The 18,873-nt window shown below is 41.4% G+C and overlaps 3 protein-coding genes across 3 annotated transcripts; 1 reads left to right on the top strand and 2 right to left on the bottom strand.

Moving 5' to 3' along the window:
* Window positions 1-1,361: 1,361 nt before the first annotated feature.
* rasl12 (RAS-like, family 12) lies at window positions 1,362-8,109 on the bottom strand. Its single transcript, XM_038702083.1, has 5 exons — window positions 7,527-8,109; window positions 6,887-6,943; window positions 6,222-6,295; window positions 4,842-5,032; window positions 1,362-3,269 (listed from the first exon to the last, which is right to left on the bottom strand). Exons 1-5 carry the CDS (start codon window positions 7,645-7,647, stop codon window positions 2,936-2,938), a joined length of 777 nt encoding a protein of 258 aa, XP_038558011.1. The 5' UTR covers window positions 7,648-8,109; the 3' UTR covers window positions 1,362-2,935.
* Window positions 8,110-8,793: 684 nt separating this feature from the next.
* kbtbd13 (kelch repeat and BTB (POZ) domain containing 13) lies at window positions 8,794-10,468 on the top strand. The gene has a single exon (XM_038702081.1). It carries the CDS (start codon window positions 8,794-8,796, stop codon window positions 10,255-10,257), a length of 1,464 nt encoding a protein of 487 aa, XP_038558009.1. The 3' UTR covers window positions 10,258-10,468.
* Window positions 10,469-10,557: 89 nt separating this feature from the next.
* On the bottom strand, window positions 10,558-17,406 carry ubap1lb (ubiquitin associated protein 1-like b). The gene is made up of 4 exons (XM_038702070.1): window positions 16,625-17,406; window positions 14,357-14,563; window positions 11,201-11,302; window positions 10,558-11,056 (listed from the first exon to the last, which is right to left on the bottom strand). Exons 1-4 carry the CDS (start codon window positions 17,219-17,221, stop codon window positions 10,922-10,924), a joined length of 1,041 nt encoding a protein of 346 aa, XP_038557998.1. The 5' UTR covers window positions 17,222-17,406; the 3' UTR covers window positions 10,558-10,921.
* Window positions 17,407-18,873: the final 1,467 nt, after the last annotated feature.

Genomic DNA, 18,873 nt, shown 5'->3' with positions numbered 1-18,873 from the left:
GCAGGAGCAATAACTTAATTATTTGTTTTGCTTGGTATTTCGATAGCTAATATTAGCAACAATTGCTAAAAAAAAACAGGCTGCTTCTCAATCAGCTGACCTGACACTCTGCCCAACCCTTCCCGAGTCAGATCTGATACATCACAACCTCACTGGAGTTTCATACCGGAGTGGAGAGAGATCAAGTGTATCTCTCCCATGTTTCATGTTTGATTTGTTTTCCCATTCACCATCTAGTAAAAAAAATACGTGTTCATTGTGGATCTGAGCAAAACAAGGAGCACAAACAACTAGAAAGATTTTTCTTTTTATGATCTGTTATATCCCCCATTAACTTTTATTTTAATGGATGCAATTAAAGTTGGAGAAAGTCGAAGAGTCTGTCAGCAAGAAACACATCATTTATCATTATTTTCATTCAGTCGTGTGAGGCGTGAGTATCGGTTTTGATATGAGTTAGATCTACATTATTTCAATTTACCCTGAAACATTTAGCCTAATAAATCATTCCAGTGATCAAAAGACACCATGATCATATTCAATAGGCCTAATGAGTTCACAATCGAAATATCAATAAATATAGATGCAAATAATGAATATATCATATTAAGGCATTCTGCCAGTAGACAAGACCCTGTGCCTGTGAGCAGGAAACAGGGTTTAATACTTTCTTTTTCATTTAAGCTACGTAACTTACGTAGGTTATGTTACTTAACGTAACTTCTGTAACTAATATGCTTATTTTATCCCAAACCATAATTTTCCTAAACCAAACAAAGTAGTTATGTTGCCTAGCCAAACTGCAACCATTTCACAACACTCACTACTCTAACTTGACATTATATTGCTAACTTCACTGCGGAGACAAAACCAAAACAGCACTAAAGGGGTACCCAGGGCCTTTAAAAGTTTCCATATGTGAAGTTGGGAGTCAGAATGTGTTTTGGTTTAACAAACACCTGCACATGAAAAACAACTTTGTGCTTGGGCCTGGGGGGCTCTGGTGTGGAGCACTAGAGTGGAGGAGGTGTGACCACCAATGCCAACTGAATGGGATCTGTTTGTGAGGACGTCCAATATCCAGTTGCAGATTGTGATTTATCTAGTCTAGTAAATTAACGGAGTAACATAACTACTTTTATCACTCAGTAATAACTAAAGTAATATTATTACTTCTTTGAGGAGTAATAAGTAACAAATTTATTACAATTTCTGAGTAACTTGCCCAACACTGTTAATGACAGCAGCTCTGCTTTGTGATCATATAGATCGACATTTAAACCGATGTATGAGAGGTGACTACATGTTGTCTTCTACTGTCTCACAGTCGACCCTCACTGAGCAACTTAGATCTTATGAAGTCTCAGTTTTCCAAAACATTTATTTGCTTTTAGAGAAGCTCTGTTTTGTTGAGAGAAAGTCTTGAAACAGTGAGAAAAAGATGTTTAGAGTGTTTTGGACCAGCTCTACACTGGGACAGAGTTGAATCGAGAATGAATAAGAGAGAGAGGTAAAGACCCCGCCCTCTTTCACAGTGCCACACAGCTGACCAGTCACTGCGGAGAATCAGTATGATGTCAGATTGTATTGTTGTTATGAATAGTTACAAAAGCTGATAAGAGTTTCAGACCCAGAAAGACGACCCGACCAGCACTTTGTTTGAAGCAGACTGAGGCTGTGAGCCCACGATTAATTTTCTACAAAGGTTTCAGTACCAAAGATAAACTGTCAAACATTTACATGATCAGGAAAAACATGGTAATGTAAGCAGCAGGAAAGCAAACACAGGAGGCAGCGTGGTGACTCAGAGGAGGCTGTATATATTCCACACACAAACACACTGAACTATATCATAGTAATATTACAATGTTAGTGTAACTGTGTAGTCCATATAAAGACCCAATGTTATCTGTCACGTGACTTGGGTCTTATCTTAAACACGGTGTGGAGGCCTACATATCAGCTTAGGCAGGCTTTACCACCCGAGCTGAAATCTTACAGACTGGAAAATGTTGGTACTGCACTGAATGAAACCATTTAGACCAGCAACAAAACAAGCTGACTGAGAATCAGATTGAGCTAAAGACAGTCAGAAGCTGTGACTTTTTGTCACAACAGGATGTACAGACAGCTAGCACTGGATTACAAGTTCTGCAGTTATAAGGAGTGTCCTTTTACTCTGATGTATGGGTGCTTATTTGTTATGGACATCAGAGATAATGAAATCGGAAAGTGTACTTGAATCACACTGAATCTAAAATGATGTGTATGATGTCTGCGTGTTCATCTTTGACTCTGAGGAGCTGTTAGTCGCTGCTGCAGCCCTGAGTGCTCAGATCAGCAGCCAAACTACAATACCTAACTTCCTGCATGCACCTGTCCCTCTCAGCTTAAACAGTATCTTTGACTCTCTTCTCTCCATCTACACCCCCTTCAACTCCCCCACTGAGTCCCCACACCCTAACTGTGTGTTTGTCAACCTGGACATGGGAGTGACCCACGTTTGCTCTGTGGATGGTTTCACCTGCCTGTCAGGTGTCAGGTGGTGGGTTTCATATTCATTTTCTCTGCTTTTTTTTTTTGTCGTGTTTCATGCCGTCCATCCAAATGATGAAGGAAAGGTTATTTTTCAGAAACAAAGTGTGAATAATTCAAACTGGTGTTCTGAACAGTTTCTGTAGGATGGTTCAGTTGTGGAGCAGAGTCCAGTTTTTCTGTATTCAGAACAAATTGAAATGGGGAAAACAACATCTGTATTTTTGTTTCTCTGTTTGTTCCTCTTCCTCAGGTTGTTGCCTCGCTGAAATTGCCAGCAGTCTGTGGGCTATTGGCCTACTGTGTAGCTGTTCATGTTATTGTGTCCACCCACTTTCTAGCTCAGAGTATCTAATAAATATGACATTATCAGTGGACATGGTGGAGGGGTCAGAAGGTATCAGAAGATCTTAAAGCCTTTGAGCAGGGTGAGCGTGGCGGCCCTCCGTTTGCTCTGAGCTCTGGACGTCTTCACGGTGACCAGCTTGGCGGTGGCGGGGGCCGGCAGCTCCTTGTAGCAGGGGGTGGTGAACGACGGGACGCCGAGCAGCGCTTTGTCCTCGCTGATGTAGACGGCCGGTACCAGACGGCTGCGCTCTCCACCCCGCCTCGCCCTCCTCACCGCCTCGTAGAAGACATGCTGCACGGAGCGGAAGTCCAGACAGGCCGACACCTCGAAGAACAAACAGCCAAAACGAGACGCCAGAGCCTCGGCGTCACACTGACTCACCTGCCTGAGAGGAAACCAGCTGTTACAAAAACTACTGTCATGCTGTACTGTGTATTCCTCTGTCATACAGGTGAGTGTCACACTGATAAAGCTTTCTCTTTATACTTGTGCATACATTTGATACAATTTGCTTAAACAGTTAGCCTACATTCATTAGGCTATGTTTTCATTTGCTTTTTGTTTGAAGATTATAAGACAGCCGCTACACAGCACGCAAAGAAGAACACCTGTTGGTTTAGACAGTGTTTTTATATTATATTATTGTAACTGTACTAACGGGATTGGCAGTGTTCTCCTGTCCTTCAGACCTGTGGGTAATAAGCTGCTACAATTTCTTCTTCAATAATCTTCTTTAATCGACACCAAGATGCACACCAGCTGGCTACATAGGCTACAGCTCTGTAGCAAGTCACTGTCTTCAGACTCCCATAACCTTGGCATGTTGGAACCAAAATACTATGAACCAACAACTTATAACAACTACTAAACCTAATTCTGCAAGTCCAACTAATATTATATTACACCTACTGTAACACAAATCCGCCGTGTAGCCTACGGCGCAATTTTATAAGCAACATATATTATTATAATGAACTTAAGTAACCCAAATCTATAATGTATACAGTAACTAAGGTTACATTATTAGCCTATATATTTATATTTTTATAATGCTAACATGCTAAACTGCCATGGTGAATACTGTGAGGCCTATGTCACTGCTAAACATTAGCATGTTAGCATTGTCACTTTCTATGATATCTTTTTTCATGTCCAATGGCAACAATTTTCCAATCCTTGCTTTCTGTAATATCTGTGCATTGCACCTACAGTAAGGTTGAGGTTGTGGGGAGATTGTGATGATGACAAATGAGCTATGTTAAAGGGATGGTTAGAGTAAGGCCATTAAAACAACAGGTTATGGTGTGGGATGGACTGCGGTTAATAAATTGCAGCTTTGTGATGGGCAATAAAATGTGATCTCCACACCCTGACTTTCCATCTCACTGCATAAAACACACATAACTTTCTGCATTGGACCTAATGGAGGAAGTGCAGAATTGACTGATATGGAGGAAGGCCTTTATCCTACTGGGCTGCTTTGTTACTGTGCACATGTTAGCATGTTGGGCCAAAATGTCACTCTGCCACAGCTCTATGACGTCCTGTAAATGAAAGATTTTACAAAGGATTTGTTGGACAAAGGAGCTTAATGCAGTCTGAGTATTTTACCAACTCAGAACCAGATCCAAATTGGACCAGCTGTCAGAATGATCTCAAAGCTTTGCCGTGATAGGTCCAGCCTCACAGAGCATCTAGTGTGACTGTTTAAATTCTACCACAAACCACTACAACAGGAAGAAGCGGTCACTTTCACTAAACCTTTCTGTAGCCCGCTGAGTTCAGAAATACAGAAGACTTTTTCAGTCTGTATCTGTATCCTGAGGCACAGCACACATACTGATGGACTGGATGAAAGTTAGAGGAGGAGGTCCAAACGGTCTGAGGGGTTTGGAGTTTATAATGTTTTTAGTTTTATTTCCCCCATCCACCCACACGCACACACACGGATACCAGCCTGTATCTGTCCATGTCCAGCTTGCTCCCCAGCAGGATGATGGGCGTTTGTGGCTTGAAGGTTTTGTTGTGCAGGGCGAGCGTCTGCAGGTATAGCTGGCAGCCTTTAAAGCTCTCCATGTTGTCGATGCTGTAGACCACAAGGAAGGCACTGGCCCATGTCAGATAGCGCTCGCTGTTCACTGGACCCTCCTTCAATAGCACACACACACACTGCACATTCATGTTTTCATCAATAGCTTACTGAGCTGCTCTGTCATTTATTTACAGGGGTTTGAAAGGGGATTTTTGGTGGTATCCAGTACTTTCAGATAAAAAGTAAATAAAAAATGTTTTCCACTGTGTCATAAAGAACTATACCACTGTTCATTCTGCAAATCACTGTGCACTAAGGCCAAGTTATTTGAATATGAATATATTATTGGAATATATTTTTGTGTTATTATATATTATTTTTGTGTTATTGTCCTATCCAGAGTGGCAGTTGTGTGGCAATGTGCCAATTATTTCATTTCTGAAAAGCTGAATGTGTTTATTTATGTGCATGTATCATTTTGGATTGGATTGTATTGTGGTGAACAGTTTCTGTGTTCCACCAGCAGGTGTCAGGCCTGACTCAGAAATGGGTCTGAGGTGGGTTTGTACTTTTACTTTGATGTAAAAGAAAATAATGAATTTTATTTTATAGGGACACTTTTCCTGTGACAGGCAGTATTGTAATGCGATGCAGACTTATATTAATACTTAATAATATAACTGTAACCTGAGGTGTTTGACAAGTCTCTTCAGGCTGATTATCACAACTTTCCTTTGTCTTATATAATATTAAACTGAGTATCTTTGGACTGTTGATGTCACGTTGGACTCCTGGAAATTAAATTGGAGTATTTTCACTATTTTCTGATGTTTTATAAATAAAATTTCATGTGGTAAAATCATGGGCAGATAATTCAATATGAAAGTAATTATGAGGCTAAATACGCAGCAGAGGCCCTTCAGCCTTCATTATGAAACTTTCCACGTCCAAAGTAGCGACTGTTTTATCTTCTCCTGTACTCTCAGTCACAGCCTAATACTCTTGTATTGACCTTGAGTTCAGTTTGGGTCAGGAACTTTTTTAATGGGGGGGAGGTAGTTTAATGAGTGGAGTATTATTAGCACACCAATGTTTTATAATGATATTATTAGTAATAGTAGTAGTAGTATTGTGTTTGTTTTCGACGATAAAGTATATTTAAGTCTACATATTACAACATACATACATACAATATTACATATTAAAATGATAACGCGACACAGAGAGACTAGACATGGAAGGCAAGTCAGCAGCTGAACATAATGTGAGTATACACTGACAGCCAACACAGCAGTGTGTTCATACCTGGTCACAGGTGTCCATCACTCTCACTGTGACTGGCTGCTGGTCCACAATCTCTTCTGTTGAATAGATGTCCTCTGTATGGCAGCCAAAGACACAGAGAGACATTCTCACAAATACATCTCAGTGTTTTCTACAGTGGTGGCAGAAGTTGGGAGGGGGGCACGGGAGGGTCACGGCTGGGTTTGAATCCAGCACGGACCCCTACTGAAGGTGCCCCTGTGCAAGGCCCTGAACTCCTAACTGATCACCGGGAGCTGTAACAGACAGTACACATCTTGTGTCCAGCAGTTAAACTTTACAAATGCTTATTAAAATGACACCATGTGAGAGGTGGAACTGACAATAACTCTAACTAATCTGAAACACAGCAACGGGCTCAAACTAGACTAAGAATAAGACAAGCCAAAAAGGTCTGAACTATTTCGTCTTTAATGATGTTGGTTTCCTGAACTTATCATTTGTGTTTTTATGTAGTCTTACGCTGTAACCCCAGTAACTACATGTATCAGATGAATGTAGTGAAGTAAAAAGTACAATAGTTTTTCTCAAATATAGTGGAGTAGAAATGTAAAGTAGCATGAAATGAAAATACTTGAGTAAATGCACTTTCCACCACTGAATGTCTCTGTATTATTGGTATCAAATTGAAAGAAGAGCGATCTCACCTAGATAGGGGTCATATTCACTGATGAAGCGCTTTGTGAGGAATTTGACAGTCAGTGCTGTAAAACAGGGAGAAACAGAGAACACAGAGTGGGTGACTGGTGAGCCTCGGGGGACCCTCAGGGGTCAGCGGCGGCCCTGAGAAAGCAACAGCTACATAAACATTAACAGTTAACATTAGCATGAAACTCATAATGGACACATATATCAGGAAGGTCAGAGGGAGTTATGGAACAACAACATCTGAATAAAGTGAATATTCAACTGTTCATTTGTCAGTTTAGACTGTTATTAGCTTTAAAACTCAAATGAATCAAGAAACAGCATACAGTTAAACCAAGAAGCTACATATGCTTAGGAAACTGGGCTGAACATTTTTTTAATGAAACAGGAATAAGTCATATTATCATTTTCCTGGTAGGCCTATGTTAATGCAGTCAGCTGCAGGAAATTAGCACAACATCGTTAACAGGGCAGAATTACAGTAATTTAGCTGCTACTTGTTAGGAGCTAGTGATTTAGCTGACTGGTTCAGTGAACTAGTAAACTACATTAAAAAGCAACCAAGACAGACAGCTAAGAAAGTTGTGTTTTAGTTTCTTGACAAAGATTTGAATTTAAATATCCAAGTTAAAGTGGGACCTGATTTCCCGGAGCCCATCACACCGAGCAGCACCAGGTTACAGTCGGCTGGACTTCTGTCAGGAGCTGCTACTGCTGCTGCTGAGTTACCCTGCTTCACTTTCCCGAACATCGACGACATGATTATCTTTCAACAAACTTATTGCTGACAAAGTCTGTCTGCGGTCTTGTTTGATAATGCCGAAGTAGATAAAAATACATGTCCGTACAGGCAGGCTGTAGTTGAAAAGTGCATGTCTTTTATTCCTGCAGATGAGCGTCAGAAAAAGTAAAAGAACATTTCCTCCTCAGATCCGAGTGGACTCAAAACATTATAGTCCAGAAACTGTGCTGTGCTGTGATTCTTCTGCTCCCATGAGAGGGGAAAACAGTCTCGTGTGCAACTGATGCACTGACCTCTCCATTTTAGGAAAAGGACTTCAAACCAAGCTTGTAAAACCTGAACTGTAGGGAAACACCAGCTAATCCGCTGAACTGAAACTATGTACACACAAGGCATTCATACAGCTCTTATTTCATTCACCAAAGGCCTCAGGAGCTCCCCTTGTTTTGATATATTCATAATGCTTGTTTCCCTCTGTTTATCTTTCACATTCTATCCCATAAAAGTTTTAAAAGTCTGACACTGTAAGCCCCACCCAAGACAAAATCAAGACAACTGACAACTGACAACTTGTGCCCTGTTTCTTTAGCCTATACTAGTGATCACAATAGTATCTTATGGCTCACTCCCATCATCAGCTCCAGAAAGAACCATGTATGTTCAACACTTTGTGTTCCGAGCACTAGTGGAAAGCTTTTGTGAAATATTTTACTCCTGCAAAAGTATTAAACTTACTAACAAGAGTACTGCATGTCCTGCTCAGATAGTGGCATGCACAATATGTGACCCAGGGGAACAACCTATTGTTTTGGTCCGACTGTTCCTGCTGCTCAAGGGCAAATCTTCAGCTGTTCCACAACTGTCAGCCACAAACAAAGAGCAACACAAATTATCAGCCCTTCACAGCACCCTGCCATTATCCGGATCCTCTTTCTCCTCTGGCTGCATGTCATCATAATGTACTTGAACTGTGTCACACGTCCGCCTGCTATGTATAGTCTGATCTCAGAGGGTAGCCTGTAAGCTAGCATCTGATCCAGACAGGAGGCTTTCAGTCTCACTGGCAGTACGCGGGAAAACACCACGGATGTAGTGTTTTGATGTGGATCAAACACTTGTTGTTGTGAGTGTGCAGTTCAGCCGGGATGTCATGAAAGGGAGGTGATGGAGTCCAGCAGCTGTCCACGCGCCAAGCCAGCGGACAGCCTGAGGGTCAGCATTCACCACAGCTCTTTTGTTGTGGACAAAACCCTTCTGGCTGAGAACTGTGAGTACTTCAGAGCATTGTTCCAGTCAGGAATGAGAGAGTGTGAACAGGAAGAGATCCACCTGCGATGTGTGGGGGTTCTGGGGTTTGTGGTCATGCTGCGGGTCCTGGCTGGGGCGCGACCCTTGCTGAACAGCGACCAGATTGTGGAAGCCATCGAGTGTACTGCTTTTCTGCAGGTGCAGGCTCTCACCAAGCACTTGATCAATATCATCAATTCTGAAAACTGCCTGCTCATGTACCACACCGCTGCCACCTACGGTGTCTGGGAGCTGTCCCACAGCTCCGCCTTATTCATCAGAGATGTGTACTCTGACCTGAAGGAGGATCTTCACACCTTGCCCAACAAACTGGTAGAGTACGTTGAGTCTCTTCTCCCGAGTAGCTACATGGCAGTGTGCAGCCACTCGCCCTCCAATGAGCGGCTGCAGGATCTCCAGAGGACCGTCTGCTACCTGGACGAAGACACCGGAGAGTGGAAGGTCCTGACACATCTGCCTGTGAGCACGAGCACCACCATGGCAGGCGTGGCCGTCCTGGACAACAAACTTTTCATCATCGGAGGAGTGCACGATGTAAGCAAGAAGGTAGTGGAGACTGGTTTCTGTTACAACCCTGCAGCTAACACATGGTCCACCATCTGTGGCCCCCAGCAGCTACGCTATAACTTTACTCTGATAGGTCATGAGGGCTGCCTCTACGCCCTGGGAGGGGAGTACAACATGAAGGCCCTGTCATCTGTGGAGAGATACAGGGTGTCTAATGGGAGCTGGAGTTTTGTCTCCCCCCTCCCTTGCCCTGCAGCCTCAGTGGTGTCATCTGTAGCCACAAACAGGATCTTTATCTGTCTCTGGAAAGGTAAGGGGGCCACAGATATACACGAGTACGTACCTGAACAGGACCAGTGGGTTCTGGTCACCACGCTCGTCCGCCAACACAGTTATGGTCTTTATATGGTGGCCCATAAGGATAATCTGTATGTGATGCGCAACGGACCCTGTGATGACTTCTTACTGTGTGTGATGGACTGCTACAACCTGAGCTCAGGCCAGTGGACGGCCATGACGGGCCAGTACGGGAACAGTAAAGGCTCTCTGTTCACTGCTGTGGTCAGAGGAGACTCTGTGTTCACACTCAGCCGACAGGTGACCACAGAGTACACCATAGAGGATTACAAATGGAGACGTAAGCGTGAGATGAAAGGTTTTGGCAGGATTGGATCCATATATACATTTCTGATGAGGCTGCCTAAAGCCACTGTCTCCCTCATGGAAAACTCTCTGGGTCGGACTCAGGACCCAAACCTCAGAGACCTCGGTGACGGTCCCAGATTCTCCCCACAATGCTCTGATAACCTGTAAGTGCTGCGGAAAGATCATTCTGCTTTATCACCACGTGCGTCTTATATTCATTATTTTGGATATGTGGTTCGTAAAAAGTCCAAAATGGCAAGAAACATCTGACAGATTTGAAACGGACAGATGTGTTTGGAAGAAGGGAAAAAAGATGAAGAATACAATGATAACCCAAACTGTCTGTTGTAAACATCCTCCACAATTTACAGATCCACTTCCTGCATCACCTCTGAAAATAACATGATAAACCGGAATTATCATTTGATAATCACCGTTCTGTTAAAAAAATAGAAGACACTGCCACAGTGTAGTTTCATACCACATCTTTAATAAATCGGTCACAATTACAACTAGTCAGATTACTTCAAACTGTTACTCAGATAACACGAGTTTAGTCAGTGCAGTTTTCATAACCAAAGAAAGCATGAATGTAATAAACCCTGTCAGCCAAGTCATGAGTGAAGCATCATCATCATCATCATCATTCTTTATAATTGCAATATTTCAACAATATACTTTTGAAGGCCACCGTCCATCTTTAACTAGAATAATGTGTGTCGAGTCGTTCTCTCTGCGCCTTTATCAACAGGAATTTCATGGTTTTCTGGAGTAAATAACAGATTTTAGGTTGCAGTTGAGTTATGTAAAGTATGTGTGTGTTGATCTGCCGTCACGCCACGCGCATCATGAGCTCCTCCAGCGCCCGTTCTCGGTGGTTTTCATGGACCAGCAGCACTTCTTTGATGGCGCTCTGCTGGAAGCCCATCTCATTGAACTGACTCAGCAGGTGAAGGAACTCCTCCGCCTCAAGACGAAGACATTGTTATGTTGTTGTTTTTTTACACAATTGTTGAAATAAAACTGACTCCATTTTAAAGGAAATTGTGGCCTTGTTGTCTCTAAGAAGATTAAAGACTATGTGATGTTGTAATCTCTCTGCATGTCTTACCTTTGTTTCACAGTTTTGAAACATCTCCAGAGCCTCTTCTACCTGGGCCATATCATAACCCAGCTGACACAGATGGTCACACGCAACCAGGTAACTCAAGATCTGCAAACACATATACAAATATTCATTGTAGGAAATATTGGGTCAAAGACCAAATGGAAAAGAGCATTCAAAAAAAGTTGGACTTCTGTTACCAATCAGTTTGTCGACATAAAAGGTAATAATCCGACTTGTTAAAGCTGCGGCATGCATTCAGACTCAATCAAATGAATGGCCGTGCTTCTAACAGTCCTTCGACAGCCACAGATACCGGACCTTTTTTTTAATTTGTTGCGGTCGAAATGTAAAGAGAATTTCAACAAATTTAACAAACTATATTGAAATAAATAAAAAATAAACTGCCTACCCCAGCTTTAAGGCTAATAATATCTTTGGTTTGGACTGCTACCCATCAAGCAGTGGTAGAGAATCCTTTACTTTAGTTAAACCACACAGTAAAAATAATGAGAAATGTCCATCATCACAACTCCCCAGAGCCCCCTGAGGTGACACCTTCAGATTGTTTGTTTAGTCCAACCAATAGTCCAAACCTTAAAATGACTACACATGAGGGAAAGCAAGGAAATCTTTCAAATTTGAGAAAGTGTAATCATGAAATATTTGGCATTTTTGCATGAAAAATGACTTAATCCATCATCAAAATAATTGCCCAGTTAATTTTCTATCAATTGTCTCATTGTTTAATTGACTAATAGTCTAAGCTCTTATTGCATATACTGTTAGGTACTTTAAATTTTAACAAAGCATATTTTTTAAGCTCCTAATGTCTTCATTTTGGAAAGTAACTCTAGCTGTCAGATAAATGTAGTGCAGTAAAAGGATGACATGTAGTGGAGCAGAAGTAGAAAGTACAATTAAAAGACCGTAAATACCTGAAATTTGTCTTTAAGTACAGTACTCAGCTAAATGTGCTTAGTTACATACCACCATCGTCATCTGGTTAAAGCTCATGATTATCTTTTATGTCACATCGTGGGTCTATTCTAAAAGTCTAAACCTGTTGATGTGTATCTCTGTAGGATTAGAGCCTTACTATCTTTATCTTTTCACACTAATCCACCGTCTGCATGTGACTCCAATCAGCGATGAGCCTTAATCACAAAGCGTGGAGAAACCAACTACAGACTCATGATGATATAAGCAGGACACCACAGGCATACTGTTGCACGGAAAAAGGCAGTGAAGGCATCACAGGACAGCACACAGCCAGACAATTGATTTCAGCTCAGGGGCTGAGCAGAGGCCGAGGGTGTCTCTCAGACATCCGTGCAGTGAAATGCAATCTGTGTGAGAGCAGCGCGACCTCACCAGAATGAGACACAAGAATACGCTCATTAAGACGTTAGCTCTCCCCAGCTGATGACTTCTTATTAAAGTGATTTATCAGCTCCCAGATCAGCTCTTGTTGACTGATAGGAGGGAAAGGCACAGAGAGACAGACAGGCTAACAGGGGCTGGTCTGGAATCAGACTATAAACGCTCCACATATCAGCGCTGCAGGATTATTCATGTACACGTTGCATGAACATTTCTCTTTATGTCACATGCATGTAACATGTATGTCATTATCATTTGTTATGGTGATCACATGTCATTTACTGTGTGTGGAGGAAATGCTTGTGTAACTTTAAAGCTACACAAATGCTAAAGCTTAAAAAAATAAGCTAATTTATCAAGAGCTTGAAATTTGTCTGAATTGTAACAAGCAAATATGAATATGTATCAGCCAGTGTACCCTTCCATGTCTCCTAAAGTCCACTTTCTCCTATCTTTCTCATGTCAAAAATGGTGCTTCCTGCACATGCCTTTTTTCCCATCAACCCTGTACTGTGGCTTGTGACGCAGCAGGCCATGTAGTGGGAAAACACGTAACACAGAGCACGCCGTGGAAACTCTGAGGCCTATTTTTACACTGGCTTAGAGTGGGGTAGTATACTGTATTTAGAGTTCATTGCCTCCTCCAGCTGGCTAGTTGGTACATATTTTCTGCTTGTGTGGAGACAATATAAAGAAGATATATATATATATATATATTTTTTTTTTTTTCAAATTGTAATTACAAAAAGAATTAATGAAGATGTTACGTGTTTCAATGCAGAAACATCAGCCTCACTGTTCTGTCAAGGCTCCATTTGTTACTCTGTGATTTGAATCTTGACTTCATGTTGAGTGTGTCAGTTTTTATAGTCTGGTCATTTGCCATCGCCAAATCTGGACATCTGGAAGAGAGACAGCTAACACTAGCTACACCTGTTTCAGCTTGTTTGTTACTATTGGCTTCTTACTGAGTGTGTGGAGTTAAGCTCACAGCTGTTTCCAGCTGCTTCCAGTCTTTGAGCTCCGCTTGGCTGAGTGGGCGTTCTGACTGCGTCAAATTTGCACATGGCACACAGTTTGACCTTCTAAAGTGTACAACGTTTTTGGTAGTATTACAATTATAAGCTCATATACTTTGATTTAAGGTTCAAACTCTGGAATGGTAAAAATGATATACAGCTCTTTCTGAATGAAATAGGTCCAATTTTAATTAAGGCTAGATCAACAAATCAGCCAGGCTCATATATTGGCCAATATAATATACAGCATTAATCAGTATCAGTGTATATGTCCGCTGTTCAGGAATAGTAAATATCAGAACAAATATGTTGTCATTTAGAAACAGAGTCTCCATTATAGATAGCATTGACAAGTAGATTTTTAAACTGTAAAATGTCCTGCTCACTGTGTATCCGGGTCCCAATTTATTCAGTTCACTTCAATTTGTTGTCATTATATCAGTCCAGTATAATAAACATAGGAACATTGTGCAAACACTGACACAGTAAGAGCTGCACATTTAAGACAGTTTAGACATAAAAATACCAAACCACGATATATAGTTATTGGATGGATTATTTAAACTCCCACATGCTGATATCAATATCGGCCTCAAAAGTCAGTGTTCAGTGTGTAGTGCACAGCTACAGTCCAGGCTCAGAGCCAGCCAACATCTGCTGTCAGACCTGTAATAATCATGAGCTGATCCAGAGTCAGTATGAGGGGCAGACAGTATAGAAAAGTCAGAGGTCTTATGTATTTTATGTGACACTAATTTACCTGATCTGGGGTCTGCTGGCCTGCCTTCTGCAGGGCAATGATGGCAGTTCGGAGGGGGTAACCCCGGGCAGTGATGGCCCCCAGCAGCTCTCTCTCCTCTGCGCTCAGAGCTGACAGGAGCTCTGCTGACGAGTCCAAACTTGAAGACAGGAGACCCAGGCAGGGTGAGGTCGCAGAGGGGGTTCTACAGGGGTCTGGGCTGAGAGACTATTAAGAAACAAGAGAATGTAATTAGTGTGTGTGTTTACACAGACCGAGAGTGCAGCACTACTCAGTCTGCCTGACTGAATCTGATTTTAAGGTTCTTTCTGCTGACAGAAGGTTTGACCTGAGATGCAGAGAAAGACATGTTCACAGGACTTCCACTTGCTAATCCTGACGAACCTTTTATAACCTGGCTGGATTCAGGAAGCAGACTTTACACAGTCTATGTTTAGAGTGCAGATCCCTGAAAACGTTTTGGGAATGTGAACTTGAAAAAAAACAGATGGTTAGGATTAATTTCCTCTTCCAGCTAACAGTGTTGACATTCCTACACAGAATTAAAGGACACTTAACGACTGACTTATTGCCAACTTGTATAAACAGTCTAAAATGAATTCTGCTGTTTTGGGCATTGAGGGTATGTGTGATACTATTGTGAACCCTGTCTGTTTCTGGCTTGTCTATAAATGTGTGGAGATTTATAGTAGGGCTCATGTCAGGAAAAGGTAATGCCCTGAGCTTTAGGCTGTATTCATCATCCTGCCGACCACAGTGAGGGCTATCTGTACTGCAGAGCATTAGCTTTCCCTCAGCCACGCTGTAAACTCTCACTCAGTACACATGGACAACGTAGCGTAATAAGGCTTTCATAGTTAAGGTAAAGTGACATGTTGTGAATAAAAAAAAATTTAAAGCACAAAGTGAAAGATGCATTTTGGCTATTCTCTATAAAAAGCAATTTAAAAAAGCTAATAAAAAGCCATCATCAGTGTTCAGCCTCTTTTACTCCCCACACAGACTGTTTATCTGCATGACGCAACCAAAGCCCGCTCAAACGTAATTGGTCAATACTGCTCAGACTACAAGATACAAACAGCACTGTTTATAGGGATGACATCTTACAACATATTACGATGTGGTATCTATAAATGAACATTGTGTGCTTCATGTGATATGAAATGAAACAATCTGTGAGTATAAGTGCCTGTCTGCCAGTATTAAAGCTCCTGTTTTTAATATTTTAATATTAAAAATGGATGGAACTGCTAAGTGTAATGTGAACGGCATCGTTCGTAGTGACAAACACATGGAGAGAATTATCAACCATCAACTTTACTGTTTAGGTTCATTCATTCCACTTTCATGGCATCGTTTTCAGCAGCAGCTGTTTTCCACACACACAAACAAACACACACATGTTTACTATTTTATTTATTTTATTTTTAATATATTATTTTATTTGTATTTATTTAATTTTTTAATACACACACAAACTTTTTATGTTTTATTTATTTTATTTGATTTATTTGACGAACCATTTGAAGTAATTTCACAACACACATACACTTACTGTTTTATGTTTTTATTTATGTATTTTAATTATTTATTTATTTTTAACACACATTTTTCCTGTTTTATTAACTTTATTTAGTGAACAGTTTGAAATTAATTGTTCTTTTGCATTTAAAGTTTTGGCAATATTGTTGTTTGACATTCATGCCAATAAAGCTGAATTTAATTAAATTATTTTCAGAGAAAAGGCTGTGAATAGCCACTGTACACTACTCAGCAGCAAACAGCAGACAGACACAGTTAGAGACCAGAGAACATAGTGGAACAGTTAGCAGCTAAAGAGTCAGAGAGTTCCCTCAGGAGCTGGTGGAGACCAAAAACAGAGCTCTCCATATTAATGATCAAGTTGCTCTGTAAATGCTGGTTGTGGAAATAAGCAACTGTTTGCTAACAAGTTCAACACATCAACTTTAATTAGCATTTTTAAATAATCAGCTCAGTGCCTAATTAAAATAATACACCAGAGATGTGTTTACAGCTTGTTGCCAACAGTTACAATGCAATGTCTGTGTGGGAGAATACAGCTTGAAAACCAGATGTCAGAAAATCAGATGTTTTACAATTGGAAACATCAGGAGCACACGCTTTTTCTTTTCATTAGGTTTCACCTTAGCACCCTTCTAGATTCGAGTGAGACTGCTATTTAAATTGATTAGGCTCCACTGGTCACACTATAATGTGTTCCCTTAATTTAAAATGTTTAATTCTTACCGTATGTGTTGTGCTGGGGAGCCTGTCCACTGTATTGGCTCTGGTGTTGGGGGCTCTGGTGTTGGGGGTCCTGTTTGAGGACAGGCTCTTGGATTGGATGTCTGCATTGGGATCATGTTGTTTGGATGTCTCCAGCACTGAGAGGGAGCACTGTCGTAGGTTCTTCCTACGCTGGTGTGGCAGGCTGCTGAGGCAGGCCGGAGGGTTCAGGAGGTCTGGGACGAAGGCTCTCTGTGCTTTCCTCTGACCACGCTGGCAGGAAGCAGCAGAACGCTGTCCATCCGGGCAGGCTTTCACTGTCTTGGCTTTCTCTGCAGCACTCGGACCCTCATCCTCAGAGTCTGAGATGACAAACTTGGTGCGCAGGACGGTGGGGTTGAGGCTGTGGGAGCGCTGTCGAGGATTGGGCTCCCAGAAGTCAGAGCAATGGCGGCTGGCCAGGCGGCTCTCCTGCGGGCTGCTGAACATCATCCAGTATGGCGGACAAGATGGCTGCAGTCCTGATGAAGAGGAAAGTGGAGGCCGATGCTGGCTGGTGAAGCCACTCTGCAGCCCAGTTAGCACCCAGTTCTCCAGACTGAACTCATACTGTGACATGGACAAAAGACATGTGACAACTACTCTGTACTCTCTCTTTTCTCTAGTCTGTTGGTCAAGTACTGGTCTCAAGTGAAATATCTCACCTGTTGCATGGATTACCTTGAAACCAATCCACTCTGATGATCCCTTAATTTTTCTTTTTGGCTCACCACCAATATCAAATGTCCAACTCTAGCTTATGATGACATGTCTAAACAGTGATATATGCTAGCAGCTAGCGCTTTCTTAGGCTAGTCTTAGTTTAGCATGTTAGCATCAGCTATTTAGCGCTAAAGACAAAGTACAGCTGAGGCTGATGGGAATGTAATCAGTTCTACAGGTATTTGGTCATAAATCAAAGTATTGGACACATTTTGACCTGATCATGGCACTAGATGAAAAGTGAGGATCACCAAAGTTACAAAAGCTCAGAACATGAATCTCTGAACCACATTTCATTTCATTACATATCCATAAAGTAGTTGTATGGCCAGTTTGTCATAGCCTTTCCTTTGGTCGCCAAACTTTAACTTAAATTTTTGCCCCACTAGTGGTAACCCTAAAAACCCCAGACATGAGGCTAACATTCTAAAGCCACATTAGCAAACATTCAAGGCTAATAAACTCCACTAAAGTAGTGAATGCAAAGAAAGTCACACTGGCATGCGAGAAGCTAAAGTTTGCACTATGGGCAATGCTGGAGGAAAGGTCAAGGGGTCGTTAAGATCAGTGACAGGCTAATGACTAGTCGAGTCGCAATTTATGCAACTTTAACCTGCATCAATTCTTTTATTTTACTTGTTTGCAGCAGAAACAAGCTGTAAACATAACATTGACACATCATCAGGAAGTGTACAACCTTTTTCCCTGCCCAAACAATGAGCTGAAACTCACTATTAACCACTCACCTCTGTCTCCTGCAGTATGGTTAGATAATCAGGGACAGTAATGTTGACATCTTCTATGACTTCCTGTGAGACACCCTGTGGCATCTTTAGGGGGACATCGTCCATACTGCTCAGCTCACTGGGAGACAAAAACACGCACACAGAGTTTTACTTCAGATTTGAGTCATTCTTGATACCATTCACCAACAGTGCAGGCACATGAACCCCATAAACTGAGATACACACACATGTCACTGTACAGTTTTTCTAACTGCTCATCACTTTTCATTATTTTTCAACCTGATTTTGAAAAACATTAATGTTACAGCAGTGGTAATCAACATTGAATCAACACTGTACAAGAGTCATGTTTTCAACAAAGAAATACATTTGATCAATATTGTCTCAATGTACCTATTACCAACTTTCCTGCCAAAATATTTTAAATTGAATCATTTTAGGAGGCTGTGGGAAATCAGTCATCCAACCAGATTCAAACCCCGGTCTACAGGGTGTTCTCAACCGTAGTGACAGATCACAAAGAAAAGAAAATAATGTACATGAGGAAAAGCTTTTGAAGGGAAAGGGAAAAAACTGCTGCAAGAATTATAAAAAGCTATCTTCAAATTACCAACGTTCTCATCCTGTTTTGGCAGAAAAACCCAAAACAATAATGCAGTAGGTAGTTGTAATAGTTAACTGTGGTAGTGCAACACCCTAGATTCTGAATGGCCATGGCATCATTATCATCATCAATCTTTATTTCACATTTATCCTCTGACT

The sequence above is a fragment of the Micropterus salmoides genome, unplaced genomic scaffold (assembly GCF_014851395.1).
Source record: "Micropterus salmoides isolate LMB-PRFRI ecotype aquatic unplaced genomic scaffold, ASM1485139v1 Ms_hic_scaffold_6, whole genome shotgun sequence".
Classification (NCBI taxonomy): Eukaryota; Metazoa; Chordata; class Actinopteri; order Centrarchiformes; family Centrarchidae; genus Micropterus; species Micropterus salmoides.
The sequence above is the reverse complement of the archived record's forward strand: the minus strand, read 5'-3'. Positions and strand labels throughout refer to the sequence as shown.

What these genes read in the sequence shown, in the direction of transcription:
- rasl12 (XM_038702083.1), bottom strand. Translation starts at nt 7,647, where the DNA reads ATGTCGTCGATGTTCGGGAAAGTGAAGCAGGGTAACTCAGCAGCAGCA. An exon ending in TGAATATGACCCCTATCTAG is followed by an intron (nt 6,296 to 6,886) that starts GTGAGATCGCTC and finishes GCTGCCATACAG; the next exon opens with AGGACATCTATTCAACAGAA. An exon ending in CTGGACATGGACAGATACAG is followed by an intron (nt 3,270 to 4,841) that starts GCTGGTATCCGT and finishes GTTTCCTCTCAG; the next exon opens with GCAGGTGAGTCAGTGTGACG.
- kbtbd13 (XM_038702081.1), top strand. Translation starts at nt 8,794, where the DNA reads ATGGAGTCCAGCAGCTGTCCACGCGCCAAGCCAGCGGACAGCCTGAGG.
- ubap1lb (XM_038702070.1), bottom strand. Translation starts at nt 17,221, where the DNA reads ATGTCACAGTATGAGTTCAGTCTGGAGAACTGGGTGCTAACTGGGCTG. An exon ending in GCCAGCAGACCCCAGATCAG is followed by an intron (nt 11,303 to 14,356) that starts GTAAATTAGTGT and finishes ATGTGTTTGCAG; the next exon opens with ATCTTGAGTTACCTGGTTGC. An exon ending in TTCAAAACTGTGAAACAAAG is followed by an intron (nt 11,057 to 11,200) that starts GTAAGACATGCA and finishes CTTCGTCTTGAG; the next exon opens with GCGGAGGAGTTCCTTCACCT.